General features: G+C 36.8%; 1 protein-coding gene and 1 long non-coding RNA gene across 6 annotated transcripts; one reads left to right on the plus strand and one right to left on the minus strand.

Annotated features, from left to right (window-relative positions):
* Positions 1-1,873: 1,873 nt before the first annotated feature.
* Positions 1,874-23,672, plus strand: LOC108005475 (scoloptoxin SSD14). 3 transcript variants are annotated; one of them, XM_036821071.3, is made up of 7 exons: positions 1,874-2,179; positions 17,500-17,709; positions 18,458-18,561; positions 18,937-19,504; positions 20,692-21,105; positions 21,390-22,031; positions 22,828-23,672. In XM_036821071.3, exons 1-7 carry the CDS (start codon positions 2,121-2,123, stop codon positions 23,327-23,329), a joined length of 2,499 nt encoding a protein of 832 aa, XP_036676966.2. In that variant the 5' UTR covers positions 1,874-2,120; the 3' UTR covers positions 23,330-23,672. The 3 variants fall into 3 exon arrangements, with proteins under 3 accessions (XP_036676966.2, XP_036676968.2, XP_036676967.2); XM_036821073.3 differs by having other exon boundaries at positions 1,877-2,179; positions 19,252-19,504; XM_036821072.3 differs by lacking the exon at positions 1,874-2,179 and adding an exon at positions 10,658-10,898.
* LOC108005267 (uncharacterized) lies at positions 6,899-8,437 on the minus strand. Of its 3 annotated transcripts, none has more exons than XR_010654888.2 (5): positions 7,868-8,437; positions 7,751-7,809; positions 7,478-7,537; positions 7,058-7,416; positions 6,899-6,999 (listed from the first exon to the last, which is right to left on the minus strand). It is a non-coding gene; the product is annotated as an uncharacterized lncRNA (long non-coding RNA). The 3 variants fall into 3 exon arrangements; XR_010654889.2 differs by having other exon boundaries at positions 7,751-7,785; positions 7,868-8,435; XR_011604694.1 differs by lacking the exons at positions 7,751-7,809; positions 7,868-8,437 and having other exon boundaries at positions 7,478-7,698.
* Positions 23,673-24,050: the final 378 nt, after the last annotated feature.

Below are 24,050 nucleotides of genomic sequence, written 5' to 3' on the forward strand. Positions count from 1 at the left end.
ACTTCTCACATCGCTCTAAGTACATAAGTGCCTCGTTTTGCTATCCCCCCACTATTGTATTCTTTTATATTTAAGATACTCCCTCTTTTCTCCCCCACTTTTCCCGCGCGGCATAGTTTATTTTCTTTTTTTTCTTGTGGTAAACCCCGCCACCCCGCGGATCTTTATTACACGGCCAGATGGAATATCTCACATAGCGCTTGAAATTCGTTTTTCAATTTTCAGTTTTGGTTCTTCGATTTTGGGATTTTCCTCCTTTCGAATGGGGATTGTAAACAAACAAGTGGCGGATTGTTTATACGTTAAGTCAGAGAAGTAGAGGATAAACGGGATGGGGATATGTATAACCAAGGATCAATGTTAAAAGTATGATTTTGGAATACATATAAGGAATTTCTAGAAATACATAATAATATAAGATTATGATTTGATTTTAAGTATATACTTATGTGTTTAAATGCGCTTAGGCACCCCTTTATCCCTTTATATTAAGAATTCCCACTACGCTACTTGCTGTCCAGCCCATAAACTCTACTTTTCACCATTGTATCTTGTCGGTCCGCATAATCTATGTCTCAGACTATATATCCATCTCGGAACATTTCACTTTCGCTGGCCACTGCCTCCAGTTTAATGGGGATGTATTTTATCCGGCTGTGATTCATGCGATTCATGCCACCGCAGACATTCCCGCAAACTAACAACACATGTTCTTCGTGGAATCAGAAGAACTATCTGCCGGAACGGATTAAAGATCATGGATTAGTTATGGATTTTTATTTTATAGGACTGATTTTGTCTGCAATCCCTGACTATTCAGATGATATTCTCCCACACTTTCCTTACTTTTCATTGTTTTCCTTTGAATAAAATTGCTCATACGCCGCGTAGGTCTTGGGATGCTTTTTCGTTTTTGATGTTTAGAGTCGTTTAACTGTGGTAAAATAAAACAATGACATGCATTGCTCACCTACAGCGACAGTCATTTCCTTTTTGGTTATTTATCTTGTTTGGACAGTGCAGTTCGAAATTGTAACACAAGTGAAGGCAAATTTCAAAAAGAAAAGGTTTTTAGAAGTTTTACTTATTAAACATTTTCGTGAGTATTATAAAAAAAGCTTATATGTTTTGAAAAAATTCCGACGATACATAAAATATTTAAAATATGGTATAGGTATATTAACAAAATATTGGTAATCACTAAGAAAATTCAATAAAATTATGAAAAACTTATTTATTTTATTATTTAAACCCATCATATAATATGTTTTAGATTAAAAATATTGGTTCACCTTGGCCAAGAAATAACTATGTATAGATGTACAATGTCCTATAGCTATATTACAAATATATATATAAATATGATACAAATTTTAAATTTAGAACTCTTTATTTAAGCTGTCTTTAAGGTATCGAAATAATCTACAAATTAAGAAAATAAATCTATCTAAGTTATTTTTACAACTATATTAAAAATATAAATATGAATATGATACAAAATAAATTAAAAACAAAACCTATATTAAATATCCTCTAAGTTCTAGGATTTCATAGGCTTTATAGGTCCGTCGCGCACTGTATGTGGATGCTCGAATGTTTATGCTAACGGCAGCAACAATTGGCCGGCCCACGTGGGTGGATTTGGATTGGGATCTGTATATAGCTGCGGCTATAGCTATGAGGTGGCATGGAATGGTAATGGTAATGTTAATGGGAAATGGGGCCGGGCTCTGCCGCTGCCGGCGTCGCTGCCGCAGAATCTCCGGACGGCATCTCCGGCGGAAAGTGAGAATTCAGTCGGAAACTGAACGTCGCGAACGCCGCCGCCATCCAAAATTGTCGCTGCCACATAAGCAATCAGCAACCTGCAACCTGCAACCTGCAATCTGCAACCTGCAACATCATAACTTAAATCACAATCGAAAACCCACTCAAACACCTATTAAAACTCATTTAAGGAAATCCAACCGTGTCGTTCCTATAATTTTTTTCAAATTTTTTACTGTGCGTGCATCGGCATAAACGATTTGAATCGCCAGCTGGCGGCATCTAAAATCCAAAAGGTAGAGAGGAGGTGATAATCCCACAAAGAGCACAATAAAATCGGCGAAAGTTGCAAAATGCATTCCACGGCATGCGGCGTAGGTGCCTCGGCCACAAATCTCTCAACACTGCAATCGTAAGTTCAACTGGGGTCAATTAAGTGTTGGAAAAGTGTTTAAATAAATATATTTTAAAAATTTCCATCCAAGTGTCTGAAAAAAAAATATTGATAAATTTACAAAGAAGATCAGAAAGGTCAAAAGAATCAAATGATGTTTTCTACTTTATTTACCATAACTCTTTTTTTATCAATCCGTAAATAATAATTTTTTTTTTTTGGCTAGAAAGCTTATATTTTTAAATACTAAATTAAATAAAATATTTTTTCTTTCTGGTTTTTAAGAAATTACCGAGATAATCTTATAATATTTACAAATTTCAAGGTTTTTATGTTTTGTTTTCACTTAAGTGAAGTTCCACAAACTAAATATAACTAGTATAAACAAAAGTTTTTGATATTTTGGTATGTGTTCAAAGGTAACCCAAGCGAAATGTTTACATAAGTATCTTCAAAACGTTTGAGAGAATTCAAGGTAATCAAAAAACCGAAACGTTTTAAGATTGTTTACATTTACATGCCATCCAAAGATGTACCCATCCTTTTTTTTCCTGTGTACGAGTGTTTCCCTTGGATATTTTTGTTGCTGTTAGTTCAAACTTTAAGTTTCGTGGATGTCAGTGGACCGCAAAACAATCCATCAAAAAAAATGAAGGAAATGCGGGGCGTGGAAAAACCAACAAGTAAAATTTTTGTGTTGTATTTAAGGCGGGAAATCGGTGGAAATCCAGGGGGCGGGGTCACACGCTGGGCCGTAAAGTAGCTCACAAGAAGCGCAATGTAAACAATTACTCACTCCGCTCATTTCCCACTTTTTCCGCTTTTTCCGCTTTTCCTGCCCATCGATGTGTGTCAGACGAACCGAAAATAGTTTTTCAGGATGATTCTGGGCGGCGGTGGCGGCGCGGGGGGCGTGGCATGCCACATGAAAGCGCAACAGAATGTGGAGCACTTCACAAAAAAAATCCAAAAACCCGAGAAAGAAAACAAAAACATGGAGTACCAGAGGAGAACATTTCCACGACCATTTAATGAGCCTGCCAAGTGCCCCCATCTCGAATTTTCCATTTTCTTTTCTGGGGGTGGGGGATTATTGGGTAGTGCCAATCAAGTTGTTGCCCAATTCACAAATCCCACAACTGACAAGTGACAAGTTCAAAAATGCACTCGGAAAAATCAAAGGAACTACTTTTGCTGGGTTTTTCAAAGTTGACCATCATAAATTCATGTGATAGTTTTCCATATATGGTGTATACTAATTTTATTTTGATTTCTGAAGTTCATTTATTAATTCTGAATTGAAGAATTTTTATTAAAGACCATTTTTAATGGTACTAATGGTAGTCTATCTCGATATTTTATATAAACTTTTCTCTTCTCACCATTTTGTTCTAGTATTGAGAAATATTGATACAAAAATCATATTATACGGTTTTTTAAGAAAGAATGTTCTCAATATAAGAACAATGTACTTGAATATTTCTCTCTGGGAACATGATTCTTTTCAGGAAGAAATCATTCCTTAATACTTAACATATACTCTTAATCATTAGCATAATCTTTAACCGCACAAATTTTGAATATTTTTTTGAGTGTAAGCAGTAAAAATGCAAAAAAAATTAATCTTGATTTCCGCGCCCCCTTCTCAAGTGCGAGTGAGAGGGTAGATCGGGCCAAGGTTAGCTGGTTAAATAAATTTGTGACGTCATCGCGTCGGTGTCGCCAACAACCAACGCACTAAAAATAAAAAATTGGAATTGCAAGTGATGGATGTATATTTTCCCTCTGCATTCGCACCTAAAAAAAAAGCAACGAGAAACAAGCCATTTATTTAATTTGGGTTGGGCTTGTGACCATTGATGGGCAGCTTTGTTGGGGATCGTAGTTGCAGAGATGATATGTGTGCATATATGAGGAAACCCCCGCATTTCAATCAATGCTATTTTTAAATAACTGGGGATTGTCTGTTTTATTTTGAATAATAATAGTATAGAAGATAATATGATCAATGCAGATTTGAGACTCAGGCTAAGTTTGCTATAAATAATTGATAAAAGTCCTTATAATATTATAATATATCATAAGTTTAAATTGTTTAAGCCTTATCTTCAATGTTAAGGTACTAGTACAATAAAGTAGTAAGGTAAAGCGCTGTTATAAAATATTAAATAACTAATAATTTTGTATCTTTAAGTACTCAAAATATTAATCGTTAGCTTTATATATGTTATTCTTGTTTGTTAAATATTTTATATAACATAGTTTATAACTACATGTTTTACATTAATGTAAAAGAGTGGGCTTACCCATGTTAATATTAACAAACTACAAAAGCAAATGTCAAAACTATAATTTTTGTATAAATATTTATGATTTGTTTTATGAATTTGTACTCCACGACTACAGATTTTCAATCTTTTTTAAACAAATGGCCTACGCAAATGTGTGTTTACAGTAGCTGTTATTTAGTATGCAAATCGATGTAGAGTGGATTGGGAAAAATAAAAACAAACCAAAAAGGCCAGATAAAGCAGGGTCAAGTGTTGAGTTTTATTTTGTTTAAATAGTGGGATGATTCCTCGTGATGGATTCCCTGCAATTAGCCCATTGTCATGTGGATCGATGCGATGCCGCCCACTCCGCCCACAAGCGTGCTTTTCAAGTACAGTGAAGCCCCCTTATTGTGCAATATGCACTTACAAAACTTATGTTAGCATGTAAATTTAATATTAACCAATATATACATTTATTTTGTAGTTATTCTGTAAATATTTTATAAATAAAGGGCAAGCGCAAATATAATTTACAAATATTGGTAACTATTTTATTTATAAGAAGATCAAAAAATCCCTTAAAAATATAGATATATTATACACTCTTCGGAATGTCTCTCATTTTGAACTTTAAGCCTTTCCTGGAATAGATTAATTTTTCCAAGTATACCCAAACCACTCTCAACTACTGATAATTTGTGAAATTTCTTGACACACATTTCAGTTTTTCCGTGCGCTCTTTTTCGTTTGTCATTTGTCGTCTGGTGCCTTTTTGATTAGTCTCTGGATCCAGCTTCTATATAGCACATAGTATAGCTGCTGTGGCAAATTGCACGCTATAGCAGCACGACATCGCGCATGTAAAAATAAATATAGTCAGCATCTCTGTATCTTTGTGCAATTGACATGCTTCCATGATCACCATCCTCCTTTGGCGTTCGGCGTTTGGCGCTGCCTTTTGTCCACTGCAAAGCGCTTATCACAGACAGACAACTGCAAATGTCAAACTGCAGCGGAAATCTGCGTGCCCCCACAAAGACACACATCGGAAAAGTGCATGGAAATAAAAAACATAATAAAACAGCGCACACTGGCCAACGGATGTGTGGAGACGATGGCCAAACGATGACCACTTCAGCGAGCACGAACATCGAAGCAAGGTACACTCGCGGTCAAGTCAATAGCTCCGTTAAGAAATGTGAAAATTGATTTAAAAAAAAAGTTCCTTAAAGTAGTGGGAATCGTTAGCATAGGTCGCAAGCTGCTCAAAACAGTTGTTCTTTTAGCTGTACGCCTTGATTTGGCAAAACTACGATTGAAAAACCACTAAAAAATTAGTATTTTTGACCAAAATCTGAATCCCAAAAAATAACCGATGTACCCCCTTATAAAAAATGCGAAAATGGGTCAAAAAATAAATGTTCTTTAAAGTGATGGGGATCGATAGCATTTGTAGCAAGCTGCTCAAAACAGTCGGTCTTTTAGCGTTACGCCTTAATTTGACTAAACTACGACTGAAAAACCACAAAAAATTAGTATTTTTGACCAAAATCTGAATTCCAAAAATAACTGATGTACCCCCTTATAAAATATGCTAAAATAAATCAAAAAATAAATGTTCTTTAAAATGGTGGGGATCGATAGTATTTGTAGCAAGCTGCTCAAAACAGTCATTCTTTTAGCTGTACGCCTTGATTTGGCTAAACTACGACTGAAAAACCACTAAAAAATGAGTATTTTTGACCAAATTCTGAATCCCAAAAATAACTGATGTACCCCCTTATAAAAAATGGGAAAATGGGTCAAGAAATAAATGTTCCTTAAAGTGAAAGGGATCGATAGCATTTGTAGCAAGCTGCTCAAAACAGTCGGTCTTTTAGCGTTACGCCTTAATTTGACTAAACTACGACTGAAAAGCCACAAAAAATTAGTATTTTTGACCAAAATCTGAATTCCAAAAATAACTGATGTACCCCCTTATAAAATATGCTAAAATGGGTCAAAAAATAAATGTTCTTTAAAATGGTGGGGATCGATAGTATTTGTAGCAAGCTGCTCAAAACAGTCATTCTTTTAGCTGTACGCCTTGATTTGGCTAAACTACGACTGAAAAACCACCAAAAATATAGTATTTTTGACCAAAATCTGAATCCCAAAAAATAACCGATGTACCCCCTTATAAAAAATGCGAAAATGGGTCAAAAAATAAATGTTCTTTAAAGTGATGGGGATCGATAGCATTTGTAGCAAGGCTGCTCAAAACAGTTGTTCTTTTAGCTGTACGCCTTTATTTGGCTAAACTACAACTGAAAAACCGAAAAATATGGACCATTTTTGACTAAAGCTTGAATCCCATTTTCGCAAGAAATAATTAGGGTTTTGGCTGCCATAATGCAAATGAAGATCAAAATGAAATATTATGTTAGTGCTCGGGAACCCTAAAAAGTACTAATTTAAATCGCTTCATTTTTGTGCTTTCTTTTTATTTTAAAATTGTATGAACTCTCGGGCTCCTTGGAATTACGGCTAAAGCTTAAAAGTGTTTCCTATCCAGTCCTCACAATTCTGAAAGAAATGGTAGATTATATTGCTTGTGTAAGGCTTTAAATTGAGATAACTTTACCAAAGTGGGTTCTCCAATGGCTTGCGCTGGCTTCTATGCAGACGGCGCCAAATTCGAGTTGCCTTTTTCAACAGATCATTGGGAGCCATGTCCTTATTCATCCTTTTAAACCTGCGCATAAACGTTATAAAACCACCTGCGTTGGCCAAAGAAGTTGGCCAGCGTTTCTTTGGCAGAAGAAAAGGCGATCCGGCTTTTTTCTTGATCTGGTTCTTGACTGATTTGGAAGGCTTCCTTTCCTTTCTTTTCCTGGACTCCCTCTCACGGGAATACGGAGAGAGAACTGGACTATGTTTCTCCCGCTCAGATTTATCGGGGCTGTCCCCATGGGACTTACTCCCAAACACTTGAGGTTGTTTCTAGCACACGTATGTTTATAACTGCTACATATTGTTCATAACTAAGATATTTCTTACTTACCATATTTTTGAAGTGTTCCTTTTCCTGGAGGGGCAACTTGTTCCATTCTCTAGCAGCTAGCTATGCTAATAATTGCTACATATTTTCCATAATTAAGATATTTCTCACTTACCATATTGTTAAATTGTTCCTTCACCTGAAAAGTCAACTTTTTCCATTCTCTAGTTGCTAGAGAATGGAAAAAGTTCACCCTTCAGGAAAAGGAACAATTTAAGAATATGGCAGGTGAAAAATATCTTAATTATGAACAATATGTAGCAATTATTAACATACGTGTGCTAGAGTCTAGCTCCAAAACGTATCAAGTCCTGTGGGGAAATTCCGCAAAATCGCTTTTTGTATGTTAATAAGTACTAACTATTTTTCATAATTAAGATATTTCTTACTTACCATGTTTTTGAAACGATCCTTTTCTTGGAGGGGCAAGTTGTTCCATTCTCTAGCTCCAAAACGTATCAAGTCCTGTGGGGAAATTCCGCAAAATCTTTTTTTGCAATCGTTTAGGAAGTTGAGGTAGCCATTGATTGTAATATTCACTTCTTTCTGGAACTTGTAAATTGGTTTACATGTTGCCATTCCGTTCTTTTTTCCGTCCATACTTTTTATTTTTTTTTTTGTAAAACTAAAATGTTGTTCTCCTTACACGACACTTTTCAATTGAATACTAATACGTATAGTGATTCTGATTGAGAAGCTGTTCTCCCAGCTACCATGATGTTTTTTTTTATTTATTTACAATTTGGAAGACAGATCTCATACCTTTAAGAGTACAGTTTTTCCGCCCTTAAAAATCAATGTTTTGGCTGCCACTATGCAAAAAATGATCGGAATCAGGAATGTAATAACTCGTTGAGCTCGTTGTTTAATTTCCAATCCATTGGCAATTAAACCTACAAATATTTGATTGTTTTTAAAAAATGCGAAAATGGGTCAAAAAATAAATGTTCCTTAAAGTCATGGGGATCGATAGCATTTGTAGCAAGCTGCTCAAAACATTCGGTCTTTTAGCTGTACGCCTTAATTTGACTAAACTACGACTGAAAAACCTCTAAAAAATTAATATTTTCGACAAAAATCGGAATTCCAAAAAATACTGATGGTTCTTTTAAAATATTTATCATTTTTTTCTGCTACTTTTATTAATAAATATCCAAATCATTATTTTCGTTGCTATATTTTCAACCGTGACTGTACTCCAAAGCTGGCTTGCTTAGTATTATTTTACTTCACCTGTTTCAACACAAAGGCTGCCAAATCCATTGATTTTCAGAAGCAGACATCTGAGAGATACTAAAAGGAGCTGAAGAATCAAAGAGCAACAGATGGGGGGTACTTTCCCGATAATAGGAAATAAATCAAAGGTGCCAAGAGCATAAATATAGTATTCCCAAGCAACATCCTTCGTCCTAACTCATTTCCCCCGCCTTAAAGGCGATTGCAATTAAAGTGATTTGATGATGTCATTGAATTGTCTCACATTTTCGGATTTTCCCTCCATGTTATCATTTCTATTTTTTTTTTCCTGATTTTTTTCTATTGGTTTGGCTTGGTCTCGGTTTGTTTGTTTGGCTGAGCCTGTTGTGTCGCCTCGCTTCGCTTTGTGTGTCCATTTTTGTGTGTCACTGTCAACAAATTGCTCTTAATGGCCCGCCGGCGGGTGGGTGGTGGCCACGCCCCCCGGGACCCCCGGGAATGGGAATAAAACCAACCAGAACCCGCGAAACTAGCATCCAGAATGATGGCAATCACGGGAGCTGTTCGTCCATCGGGGTCGTCTAATTTTTTGTGATTTCCGCACCGCCAGCAACAATTTGCACTGCAGCGGGCAGCAACAAAAAAAAAGTGAAATATAGCAGCAACAAAAAAACAAAAAAAACAATAGCAGCAACAGCAGCTGCGCAGCGGCAGCGACGCAGTTTCGCTGCCCACTTGGCTAGACGAAAAGCAGTCGCAGTCAGAGATGCGAAAAACGCGTGAAAATAAAGCTAGAGAATTGGTGGGGGATATGTGTACAGTAGGGTGGGTCGATTTGGAGTTCTTCAAATCGTAGGGGTGGGTCAATGGTGATCTTCAAGACATAGTTTATTTGGCACTAATGCTTAGAATTGTCCATAGCTTACATTCCCCCTACGATTTATCACTTGTTTTGGGCTTACACAAATCGAACCACCCTAATGTATATATGTATAATAAATATTAACATACTTTCATATAAAATACGTATTAAATCCAAGGATTTCCGATTTAATTTAAATATTTTTTGGTACGTTTTTCATCTATTGCCGTTTTTATTTACTTTAAATATTAAGATATTTTATTTTAAGAACTTAGTTAATTTAACTAATTTAAAATGTGAATTTAATATGAAATTATTGTTTGTAATGATGTAAAATATAAGTAAATATGACTGATGTCAAAACAAATATTTTTTCTACCTTGATTTAAATATTTTCAAAATAAATCATGTAATTCATTATATTTTAAATTAAACATTTTGTTTTTGTATTTAGATCCCATATGTACTATATAATTCTGAGTTCAATATGCGGTTATTTACTTTTACTATTCCATTTTTTTGTGCAGTCTGTCCAAAATGAAATCAAATTATATGTATTTTTATCCATTGGTTTATATATTGAAAATAAGAACATGGAATTATTATTTTACAAAAAAGGATAAAAATATGATTTTTAAAATTCTAATACTAACATGATTATTGAAATGGTGTGTGAGTGATTAACTAATTATATAAACGTTTTTAATTTTAGTAGGGTGTGCATTAACTGCAACCTTTTTGCATGTTTTACACATATAATTTTTAAAAAGAAAAACAATTTATGCAAAAGGAATTTCTACTTATAATACAGTTTACCACCTATTTTATACTATCCCAGAAACTGAATAATACATTCAAAAATCATAAATAATCCTTACATTCTAAGTGCATTTATGTTTTAACATCCATCGATTGGACCTTAACAGGCTTAGATAACATTCCAGTAGTAACATTATAAGAACTTCAGATACTGAAAGTTGAAAAACGGAAACTTTTTCTTTTTTTTAAATCCCAAATGGGCGGGAAAACAGACAGATGGCCAGCACTCGCTCTGCCGACGTCCCCGCAAACGCTGCCGCAACGCCGGCGTCATCGTCATCGTCAGCGGCCGTTCTTAATTCAGTTGACCAACAGACGCAGACGACGTCGCAGACGCGACACGCGACTAAAAAATTGCTTAAAAAAGAGTTAAAAATATAATTCAAAATTATAGAATTCCTTCACATTTATATATAGCAGCGATATATATTTTCGTAGATCCCACGCGAAGAATCTTTACTGAGCTCCGCCAATTTTTTAGTGAACTGCAAAAAAAAAGCGCGCGTTTTCGGAAAAATCACACGATTTAAATTAAAAAAAAAAAAGGTGACAAAACATAATTTTTTATTCCATTTTGTTGTTGTTGTTGTGGTGCGTGTGCGTATCAGGATCGTAAAATCAAAATGTGTTTCATGTTTGTTGTATGTTTTTTTTTTTTTGTTTAATGCTGGGCCGGCACTCACCAGGTTCGCCCACCTGAAAAAAACTGTCCACCACAGAGACCAGAAAAAAAGCATAAAAAAGATATACATGCATATATATAAAAAATACGTTGGCAGCAACAAGTCCAAGTCCAAGTCTAGGGCCAAAAACACGGCGTGTCTTTTCCGTTTCATTTTGCAATTATTATATTTATAAATAACCGAAGAGTAGCGGCGAAACAAAGGCGTCGGCCAAAGAATGAAAACCAAATAAATGCCAGACGCCGAAAATGCCGCCAAATGCGCCAAAAATATTATAATATTTCAAAAAAACACTTGTTGAGATGCACTCTTGTTGTTGTTTTTGCCGAAGGTCAATGGAGTTTACTATATATAAACAAAAACTTAGGAATGGGTGACAATTTGTCAAATTCCCGAAAGGCCAAAAATTTCAGATTAAAATCATAGATATTCGAATTAAAAACAATTCCAAAACTCCATTGAAGAATGACATGGAAAATTAAAAATTTTTTGATTACATTTTCCATTTAACACATTTTGATAATGCGTTTTAAAAATTGTTTCTCAGTGTAAGCCTTAAAGAAAGTGATTTTCACTGATTTGTTTAAAGAAATATTGTATAAGTCTAGAAGTTTTTCAAAAAGAAAGTGATACATATTTTGTACATTAATAAAATATGTCAAATTTTTAAATAACATGATAATTTTTTAAGCTACCCAACTTTTTTTTTGTTATTAATGTATGGTTTGAACCTTTGAATCATTGTAGGAAATGTGATAAAGAAGTTTTTTGTTTAGTACAGATAGCAAATTTGTTTGCTTGCTTATTGAAAACCGGATGTTATGAGGAATTTATTAAATAATTACATGAAATCCCAAATCTGCATGGGTATTTCCAAAGTTTTAGCTTGAGTTTTATTGTGTTTTAACACACATATAAATATTTTAAATTAAGGTATTCTTATGAACATGCTATGGTTTGTATGTATTTTTTAATGCAGTACCAATAAAGTTTTTATACTTGATTGCATGAGGAATTCATAAAAAGAATTGATATGAAATCCCTAGAAAAAAGAGTCAGAGGAAGTAAAACAGGAAATAGAATTTCTTCTTTTATTTTATCGCTTGCATTTTAATGATCTTTGCGTTTTTCAATTATAAGCCACCATTAAGAAGCAGCTGCAAAAATATTATATGTCCAACGAATCGCGCAAGTAATTCAATATGTGACTTAAGAAAGCCAACAGCTTTCCATTTGTTGGGATTAGTTTGAAATTCTATGAGTGTCTATTCTTGGCACTTATTAAACCCCCCTAATCTTTTTATTGGGTTACAAAAAGCTGACCTTAACTTTGGGGATCAGCGAAAAGAATAAAGATAATAGAGGGAAAAGCACCAGAATAAAAGAACTGCGATGGGTGGGGTAGAGTTCAGGTCCCCTTTGTTTTGCGGGTTATCTTTTTTGATCCCGCATGAACTCCCTGGCACCCTTTCGTGTTTGTTTGGCCTGACTTTTGGCTTGTTTTCGGTTCCTTTTTTATCAAGCTAATTCCCAAGAGACCGCTCAATTGTTAGCTCAACAGATCTGGGATCGGGCCACTTAGTCGTCTAACAGTAATCGACGCTAAACGCCGCCTCGTTTCGGAGCTTCTTACTGATTGCTGACAACTTAATCAACGAAAAGGAAAAAATAAGAAATGAGAAAGAGAAAGAGATAGGCAGAGGCCATGCCAGCTAATATCTGGATCTGGGTGTCTATCTATAACACCCATATACACACTGCCCAGCCACTATACTATATATAGTATATGTGCACCCGCATTTAGACTGCGCTAACTTATCTGCTGGCAGCGCGTCCCTGAACTTTGGGCGAGATCAATTTGCACAGTCACCAATTTGGATTGGAAAAATGCGAAATGTGTCAAAATCCGTAAATCCGCGCTGAGGAGTCCCACAATGACAGATCTTTGTTCTAGATGTTTGTTCTATGGGAACTACCCTGCCTCCTTTCCATTATCTCGTCTCGTTTTGCGGCGTAGGACTGTGAAAATTGCCATTGCGTCGACTGAATTGATTATCTTTGTGCTGAAAGGGTTAGGAAAATAAATTAAAGTATATACCATGACATACAAAAAATACTAACTAATCTTTATTCATTAGTAACCTGTCATTAGGACTGTCATATCTAGCCTTTTAAGGACAGACCTTTTATTTGTTTGTAAGATATAGCCAGAGAAACTCTGTTTATATTACATTTTTAAGAAATCTATCCCTGCATAGAGAGATTTCTGACGTTCTCATCTGAGTTGAAATTGTTCTTTAAAATATAACGACTTTTTTAAAGTCGAAAATGTTTTTATTGTTCTTGAATCAAGTTGAATTAACGGTATTTACATTTTATGTCTCAAAAACTAAATTATTACTCCTGTCATTAATGTATATCTATCAAGAAGTTGTTAAATAAACTGAATTGAACTTTTATCTTCTCACCATTTCATTCTAGTATTGAGAACTTTGATACCAAACACGGTTTTTAAGAACGAATGTTCTCAATTCAAGAACAATGTACTTCAATATTTCTCTTTGTGTATAAACTATAGATTGTTTTTAGGGTTAAAAATATTGAAATCTTAAAATATGTAGATGTTTTATTAAAAATTAAAAACTTCAACATGTATTAACCGATTTGCAATTTGTATTGTATCTCATATTGGAATTTTTTTGTCAGAGCTTTATCAAAGTTATTTTCTTATTTGCTTTGAAATGTATCAGAGCAGCTGGGAAAATCTTCTAAGCTAGCCTATAAACAAGTTTTTTTAATTGGATTTAATATGGTTAGTCTCTTTACGATCTCGTAAATTTATGGTCGTTCTAGATTTTTTAATATTTGCTTTGGAGCATCCAAGCAAACAATCATTCAAATATTTTCATATTTTCACTACCCATTCGATTTCGAAAGATGTTTTTTGAGAAGATGTGAACAAAAGAGTGTAAAAATAGTTCCGAGCCGACCGACTCCTCGTAAAGCTGGGAATGGGGTCAGTTTGGGGTCTCTGCGGGTGCAAAAAAGAAAATGTTGCATCTTTTCGGTCAGCCTTTGGACATAACAATTTTTTATGCACTGTAATTTTGAAGATTTTTAGTGTGTTTGTCACCCGGCTTTAAATTATGCTCACTAATATAATATGTACGTATATATTGGCCCACGTCCCTAGTAGTTTTGATTTATTTGCGACGGTCTTCGTGCATTTTAATTGTATTTGTTTGGTCAAGTTGTTGATTTAATTAACCACCGAAACGATTCGCTTGGCATCCGAAATGCAAATTGGATTGGTGTCGCCATTTGATTGGGCTTGGATATGCCCGATCAACCATGATCTATGGCCATGTGCCCTTGTCCCCTTGAAAACCAAACAATTATCAAGTATTTTTTGTGGAAATGTACTCGAAATGGCATGTGTTTCATCAAGAAATACGGATCCAAAAGGTATTGCCCGGGGATTAAATATTTCAAGACTTTTGTTTTTGGGAAAGTGATGTTTTGTTAAAGGAAAACACTTTTTCCTACAATACTGTTTTGTAAAACTATAAAAATTTCATAATATATACGCAAAATTTGTACTCTGTACTAGCTGATCCATATCTTAATGTTTTCCTCTTCGCTCGATATTTTCTCATTTATTCTCTCTGATCCCTCGGAATTTTCATTATTCGATAAGAAGTCGGCCGAAGATGAAAGCCAGGCAATTATCATAGCATTCTTTTGCCTTGTAAATACAAAGGGTAATTAATATAATGTATACTTAGATATTTAAAACATATGTCGACATGTATTTGGGCATGGGTGTGCTTTTTATCGATATAGCTTGTCGGTCACTTCCCATATTAGTATTTGCCCACCCGGCGAAACTGTCCAATGGCCATAGATAGTTCAACTTCAATTCGGCTTTTCGAAATCATTGCTCATCTATTAGTCTTGACACGTAGTAATAATGACAGCCAATTCCAATTGCGGTTTTTAATTAGTTGGATGGCTGATAATTTGGCTTGAGGGCGCTGCGCATGCGCCAAAACCAACAAATATTTGGTTAGAAAAGAAGTTGATAGAGATTTAGTTGAAGAAAGGGGAATATTTTATCAAAGAAATTTTTAAATATTATAGTTAATAGTTAGTTAGTTAATAATATTTTACAATTGCTAAACGTATATAAAAATCATAATCTTAATTTTAAAAGGGCCAACAAACTTGATTCCTGTTCAAATTGTTTAAAAAAATGCTTTGTTAAAAACATGTAATGAATATTGTGATGTTTTCCCCGAACCGTTTACAAAACTTAGTTGCAATTGAGTAATTATCTTTGCCTAATGGCCACTACCAACACGCCACCTATCGTTCGCTTCCTGCGAAATAGCAATCAATAAGAGTGATGGAGAAAAGGGAAATGTTTGTGGGCACTTAATGAGCTATCGTCATGGCATCGCAACTCTATTTTGGTTCCATGTGCCATTTATCGTGGGCGCAGCGAGGAACAAGTGGATCGTAAACCCCAATTGCATTCCGAATGCCTCATAATTGTGGTTTGTTCTTTCAGCCCACCGACCATTTAACGAAAACGAAACGAAATTAAATGCAGTTGACCCAAAAATAGCGCGAATGCCTGCCTGCCCAGTTCGCGCAAAATCGGCAACAGCAAAGTATTATTAACCAGAATAAAAAAATGGGGAACATAAAAAAGTGGCCAGCCAATAAAGGGTCTTAAACTTAGCATATAGGGAAAATATTTTGATGGGGATCTACATATTGTTATCAAACGTTTAATATTCCCCTGTTTTTATAATATATGTACATCAATGTTAGTATATCTTGTTATTTTAATAACCAATTGTAGTTTATGGGATATATAAGTATAATTCTGTATCATGTTTATGGGTAGCATTTAGCCAATGCCCTGTAATAAAATGGTAGCCCCTAAAAAGTTGGAGTTGTAAACAAGCTAGACTAACTTTAGTGCCTGCATTTGAGTGTCTCTTTTTGGGGCACCCTGTTTTACGAGGGGCTTTCCCTCTTAAGCAAGTGTCGTCATCACTGTGAGGGGGTTACATACATGGGTGGGTTCAAGGGGGGTTTTTGTGAGTGCCAGTGGCGACGTCAACAATTACCAATGTAGCCCAGGTCAGGACCGGGGTGCAAAAGGTGCTGCTCTATCCGATGTGTTTTTTGCATTACTTTTTTTTATATATTTTTTTTTTGCCCCCAGCAATTAACCCAATTCCCGCGAGCAATGACTTTAAACCACCACTGGCCAACACCACCCATTTCCGCCCACTAAATCCCGCGGGCCACGCGAGCTCACAATCACAACATTCAATTATGGTTATGGTCGGAACAACAAAAGAAATCCGCTCGCTCGATTGAGGAAAATGCATTTCCCACTGCCTCTGCCTCTGCCTCCGCCTCTGCCGGCGTCGCTGTCGACGCTTGTCTGACCCATTTTTAAACGGGACACGCCCACTCAAGGAACAGGGGGGCGGTGGGCGGTGGGTGGTGTTTGGGTGGGTGGTGTCGGGTAGCCGAGCACACAATCCACATCCTGCCATCAAAGTTGGCGATGACGACAGCGATATAGTTGTTGTTTGAGTTGAAACAGTGGAGCTTCCCTAACACAAACATGGGTTCCCAGCAAGGGTTAGATATTATTCTGGTATATCTTAAAAAATTAGGAATAACATACATATATTTAATGAGGTTTCTTAAAATCATTCCTTAAGTAACTTAATTTACTGACCCTTGCTATGGAAGCTATATAATGTTCTATAGATTTCCAACCATATGATATTCTAAAATTTCCAATTTTCATTAATTTATTTTCGTAACCTCTCAGTAGAAAATAATAAAATTAAAAATATCGACAATAGAACTTTATTTTCAATATTTTTTCACCGATATTTTCTAATAGATCTGTAAGATGATATTGTGATCCGATCTGGTCCATTTCCACATCAGTACAAATGAAATGATATAAGACTTTTGGGAAAGTTTTATCCCTATAGCTAAACTAAAAGACTAGTTTGGCTGTTAATAATATGCTTTATGGGGTCGGAAATGTATCCCTTATAGCCCTGGAAATATAATCCTATCCTAATACCCTGACTTAAAATATAATACTCCTTACAAGGTAATACAAATAAAAAAAAACTTATATCTTTTTTAAGATATTTCATACCAAACCATGGTTTTGAAAGTATAGGGATTTCTTAAAGTATAACTTATAGAGTTCGACTTATAGAGGCCTCACTGTAGTTGTCGTTGCCGTTTGTCGATGGCTGAGAATCGCTTGAGATTGTCGGTGCTTTGAGCGCTTCCATTTGCTGTTTCAGTTGGTGCTGAAGCCTGCTGGCGAAAACTGTTGCACATTTGCAGGCGGCGAGGATATTAACTGTTGCTTCTGTTGACACCTGGTTTTCGCTTTTTTTTATCCCAACCAGCTCCATCACCATCTCACCGGGACCAGCGGCAACAGGAGCAGGAGCAGGAGGAGCAGCGGATGCCCACAAAATGGTGCACCACAGCAACGAGGATGCCATGAACAAGATACCGCTGAAGTCCGCCGGAGGATTGGACTCCGACGAGGAGAAGAATGGGGGCGAACTCATGCAGGACACTGCTGCCGCCGAGGAGGCGCGTCGCGAACAGATGTGAGCATAAAAAGGGGCATTAACAATGGCTTTAGGGCTACAAGTGTCCTTGGGGGATTATGTGGTCTGTTTACTGGAAAATCGCATTTAATAAACCTCTTTAAAGTGGTAGCAAGCAGCTTCAATAGTTTGAAGTTGGAGCGTCCTGAATTTGTATCCCTTTTTTAAAGATAGTCGAATGATATGTCACAAGTTAAGAATACTATGGCCTTAAAATTAAAAAAGGTGTCTAGAAGTATGCCTTGAAAAATTTAGGTCGTACTTTAAAATGCGTTCATGGGGAGAGCCACACAAATTAATTAATATATTAAAGGTGTCTGAAAGTATGCAGTAAATAAAGGATAGTCGTCTTTCTGAATGAATACGTTGTACTTCAGAGTTTAAAATATATTGTTGCATACTTTTAGGTACCTAAACAAATTACATTTGAAAGTGTTTTTGTAACCCAAGTCTTCATTGTACTTCAGAGCTTAAAATATATTGTTGCATACTTTTAGACACCTAAATGGCATTTTAAAGTGCTTTTGTAACCTTAGTGATTTGTGTGTCACCACTGTATAGGTATTTTTGATTTCAAAGCATACTTTTATGCACATTTATATGGGATATAAGCAGCCCTCGTATGTAAGTCTTAAATTTTTTTTAAGCATAGCTCTTTTTTTTTAATGTCAGTGCCGGGAAAACAATACATTTGTTATTAATTTCCTCATTATATTAACGGCTGTAATTTTGAATTTAATCCTCGCAGGCGTGTCAAGGTCTTGGCCTGGATGAAAAAGCTAACCATCGTGCTGATCTGCTTTATCGGCATTGCCCTGATCAGCTATGTGATCATCAGCCTGTGTTTCAGTGGTGAGTATGGGAAATCGGGCAAGGAATTTGGCCAACCACATCCAGCTAACAATTCACTCACCCACTGCAAACTAATACAAAACTCGTTTAGAAAATGATATTGTATGTGTAGATCTATTATAAGTATACCAACAGACAGACTTTTGGACCTTAAGACCGAATTTAGTTTCATACCCCTTGAAAAAAAAAATACAAGAAATGAAATTGCTTCTTTTCTGCATGCTTTTTCAATCCATCTTAACCAAGCACCTGGCATTTAATCTAGTTCAAAATAATTTCTTCTATTGTGGCACCAAAAAGTATTCACATGAACAAAACCCCAACCAAAAACTTTACACCCTAACTCACTAAACAACAACAACAACAACAACGAAGACTGGCCAAAATCGAATAGAAACAGCACAACAACAACGACGACAACAACAACAACAACCACAGAGGCAACAATAGCAGCAGCAGCAACAGCAACAGAAATTGCACTTGCAACAGATATTGCAATTAGCTCAGCACCACCGGCAACAGCAACAACAATAGCACCACCGGCAACTGCAACCAAATTTAGCACCACCACCTCCACCACCACCACCACAACAACAACAACAAGTACAACACCACTACCAACAACAACAACAACAACCAGCAGAACAGAAAGCAATCCCAGCCCCACACTTAAAACATTTCATTTAACAGATGAGCAGCAACATGAGGCAGCGGATACGGATGCGGCCACGGAAAGCGTTGGCAACCTGAATCTGGCCAGCACTCCGGCGGAGGACGCCCTGCCCAATGTGGCCGCCTCCACGTCGGCAACCACAGCGGAACCGCCCGCCTGGCTGGCGGATCAGATCAGGATCGACACCAGCGAGCACTTCGAGTCGGTACTCGGGGTCTACCAGCACGGGGCAGTGAGCTCCGACAACCTCGAGTGCAGCAAGATCGGAAGGTGAGGGAGTTATATTATAATTATATATATTATATACCTATAGATTTATAGGTTATAGGTTCAAAAATCTGACTTTTAGCCATGTGGTTCTTAAATTTCGAGTTGGGGGTTAGAGTTCTTGAAAAAAAAAAAGAAATTGAAAGAAAACCTAGCACTATAGTTATCATTAAGCTGGAACCCCCCACTCCCTATGTTTTTAGATAATACGGGTATAAGAAGAGCCCCTTAGCTTCTTTAGTTTAAGCATTGGCGCCAAAATAACTAATAGTAATAGTAATATTTCTTCATTTCTTCGAAGATTTGAATGGGGTAACATTATTAAAATTACCAAACACTTAAATTATCCTGACATTTTAAACAATATTTAAAATCCCAGCTGCGGTTTTCCGTGTTGCAAATTAGTTGAGAATTTTGAAACTTAGGATATACGCCACTTTCAAGTCGGTTTTTATCTATTACTTATCCACACATTTGTAACCATGTTTCTAAAAAGCTTGTTGGATGAGTACTTTCAGGTTTTAAAATTCCAACTGCGGTTTCTTTTTCCGTGTTGCACTGTGTTATTAAAGAATTAACAAGAAACAAGTAATAGGCCTTTGAAGTTTGATTTTTGGATCTCCTTTGCAGCAAGCTAGCGATAAAATAAGAAATACACACAAAACAATTTTGTTGGTAAAATTGACCAATGCAGATAGTTTAGTAACTATACAAAATATACTTTACTATTGAAAATGGTTGTATATGTATTTGTTTTTGCTTTTTTTAGTATTTATAAATTACCATGCCAACGTGAAGTATCTATGATTTTAATCGATACCTTCATCAATTTTATGGGTATATTTACTATAAAAAAATTCACGAATTATGTTTTCTGGGTTGGTTTACTATAACTACCATCCATGGGTTGGGCCCATTCTACCCTTTTATAGTTACATAACTATTTTGTATAGTAACCTGTAACTACTCGATGGGTAAAATTGACAATACGATGGTTGGGAACCGCTTTACTATTGTATTGGCAAATTTTACCAATCGATTTTTTTGTGTGTATCTTAAAATGATTAGAGAATCCTGTAACTTAAGAGATACGCCACTTTGAAGTCGGTTTTCATCTCTTGTAAAGGGTTTAAAGCGATTAACTATCATATTTCAATACCTAATATTGACCTCTGACCTCTTGCCTATAGCGGAATCCTGCAGAAGAACGGAAGCGCAGTGGACGCTGCGATCGCCGCCCTCCTCTGCAACGGACTGCTGACCCTGCAAAGCATGGGTCTCGGTGGCGGCCACCTGATGAACGTTTACGACCGCAAGGCTCAGCTCGCCACCGCCATCGATGCCCGCGAAGTGGCTCCCTACGAAGCCACCGAGGAAATGTTCGCCAAAGATCCGGACTCGTCCAACAAAGGACCCCTGAGCATCGCTGTGCCCGGCGAGGCGATGGGCTACCATGTGGCCCATCAGAAGTTCGGACGACTTCCGTGGGCGGATCTGGTGGCTCCGTCGCTGGAGCTCTGCGAGAAGGGCTACCATGTGTCGCAGCACATGGAACGGGCTCTGAAATTCCAATGGCCGTTAATCAAGGAGCACGAGCAGTACGAGTGAGTAACTAAACAAAAATCTCTAAAATCGGGAGTTCCACTGAAATATAATATTATTATGTAGTATTTTTTACTCGAATTTGATATGATTTCATTAAAAGTAATTCCCAAAATGTCCTGAACAGGCCTAATTGAGGTCTTAAATAATTTTGAAGTGTACCTTAAAGTATGCAATGCTGTTCACATAGCTATAATTACTTAGCATTCTTTTTGACACGTCTTGAAATGATTCCAAACCTCCAATTCCTATGATCCTCTTGATAACCTGTAGTATTCTTCCTTAGGACTTATCGGAATGCCCAGACTGGAAGTCACCATACCGCTGGAACGGTGGTGAAGCCACCAAAGAATCTCTGCAAGACATACAAACTCCTCGCCGAAAACGGACCCATGGACCTGTACAATGGAACTTTGGCCAAGTTGCTGGCCGAGGATCTGAAGGACGTGGGCAGTATTATTATACCCGATGATCTGGAATCCTATGAGGCCGATGTGATCAACTCAATCACCATGCATCTGGGCGAGGACACACTGTATGTGATTCCCCCAGTCAGTTCCGGTTCGGTGGTGGCCCACGCTCTGAGCATCCTGCAGGGCTATAATTTCACCAAACAGGATCTGGCCACCGAGGAGTTGAGGGCCCGTACTATCCACAGATTTGCCGAGGCCTTGAAGTTCGCCTTTGCCCAGCGCCCGGAATTGGGTGATGTGCATTTCATCGACACCCGAGAGCTGGTTAGCCGGCTCAATAGCGTGGACTTTGGGGAACAGAACCGGGCCAAGATCAACGACTCCCATGTCCTGCCCGATGCCCAGGCGTACGGCGCCAACTCTGCCCCCAAAGATGATCCCTATGGCACCTCGAACCTGGTTGTTTTGGCCCCCAACGGAGATGCCGTGTCCGTGACCAGCTCCATTAATCAGTAGTAAGTTAATAGAACTATGGAAGTTATTGGAACTTAGTTAATTACTTATGAAAAAAAATGTTGTTCATCTTGGTATGGTCATAAAGAAGAGAGTTCATATCTAGAAGTATGTTTGGTATTACAAGTAACATAGCTTTTTTAAAGCTCCTTAATAGTGTCTTTGTTAGTTAAGCAAACGTTCGAGCATATTTAAAAAAAAGTATGATAAATAGTTACACTATCATTTGCTTAACTTAAGGATTTATTGGACCTATTTTAAAAAATGTTTTAATCTAAGTTGAAAATGTTCTTAAAAATAGAACGACATTTTTAAAGTCGAAAATTTTTTTCATTTGCTCGAATCAAGTTGAAGTGGCAGTATTTACATTGTATATCTCAACAAATAAACTATTAGTCCAGTCAATAGTGAATACTTATCAAAAAGTTGCGTTCTAACATTGAGAGCATTGACATCAACATGTACTTACACAGGTTTTAAGAGCGAATGTTCTCAATTTAAGAGCAGTATACTTGAATATTTCTCAATGTGTTAAAAAGTTCCCTAAATGGCATACACTTAATTTATATTGGTAGCAGTCAGTAGTGTATACTTATCAAAAAGTTGTTAAATAAACTCAATTTAATATTTTCTCTTCTTACCATTTCCTTCTAATATTGAGAAAACTGCTTTTTAAGAACAAATGTTCTCAATTCAATACTTGCATATTTATCTCTGTGTCTATTCTAATATTCCCTCACTATCGATAAACCTACTATTTTAACTATTTTAAAATACCCCTGTCTTCATCCTTTTTAGTTTCGGCTCCGGACTAATTGGACCTCGCACGGGCATTGTGCTGAACAACGGCATGAACGACTTTTCGGTGGAGAACAACTTCTTTGGATTGCCGCAGTCGGCAGCCAATAAAATCGAGCCCCACAAGCGGGCCATGTCCTCCCAGTCGCCGGTTCTGCTGGCGGACAAGGCGGGCGATATGCGATTGGTCATCGGAGCAGCCGGGGGCAGCAGGATCATTCCGGCAGTGGTGGAGGTGGTCGCCAATGTGCTGTGGTTCGGCGAGGATCTGCGCCGGGCCATCGATGCGCCGCGTTTCTATCACCAGCTGCTGCCCGATATCCTTGAGTACGAGGAGGGTGGCTTCCCGGAAACGGTGCTCCAACTGCTGGCCAAGCGAGGCCACACACTGAAGCCCATTTCCAGGATCAAGGGATCGGTGGTCACGGCCATTACAAGGAATGCCACAGCCATCTATGCGAATGCTGACTATCGCAAACGCGGCGGCGTTGCAGGTTTCTAGGGTGTCACTCATCCATCCAAGCACTCACACAGTCACCCACACCTCACACACAACACACACACACCACACACACACACACACACCACACTGCATTGAGATTAGAGTGGACCTTCCCAAAAAGAAAGCAAGAGATAGAGCATTTTCCATGGAACAAGAGAGTCAGCGATCTAAAATCATTGGGCAGGTCTGGTTTAGAGAGCGGTGAAGCAGATCGATTCGCATCAAGTGAAAGTATTTAAGCTAGCTATGTCTTTTTTACATACTATGTATATCGTACGTTATATAAATTTATATGCTACTACCTAACTACTACCTTATACAATAAAAACAAAAAGAAAACCAAGCATTTTTTCGAAACTTTTTATCATAGGTTTCACCAACATCGTCCTTGTAGCTAAGATTTGTATTTTTTTTTTAATGATGCATACTGCGTTAAAACTGTGTTCAAAATTCTATTATAATTTAATATAATACAATAATATTTTTACTATTATACCAAGTATATATTGGTTATGTATTTTGTTATTATTATAATATTTTGAACATAGATGTACTCGTCTGAACGATTTTACAAGAAACACATTAATGTCTCCTAAGGACCTAAACAGATATTTTGAATTTTATAAGTGTACTATTTGTACTCAATATACAATATAGAATTAAATATACTCTTATATACATACATGTCCAGTAGATTATACAGGAAAATCACAAAAATTGC

This window comes from Drosophila suzukii, chromosome X (genome assembly GCF_043229965.1).
Source record: "Drosophila suzukii chromosome X, CBGP_Dsuzu_IsoJpt1.0, whole genome shotgun sequence".
NCBI lineage: Eukaryota > Metazoa > Arthropoda > Insecta > Diptera > Drosophilidae > Drosophila > Drosophila suzukii.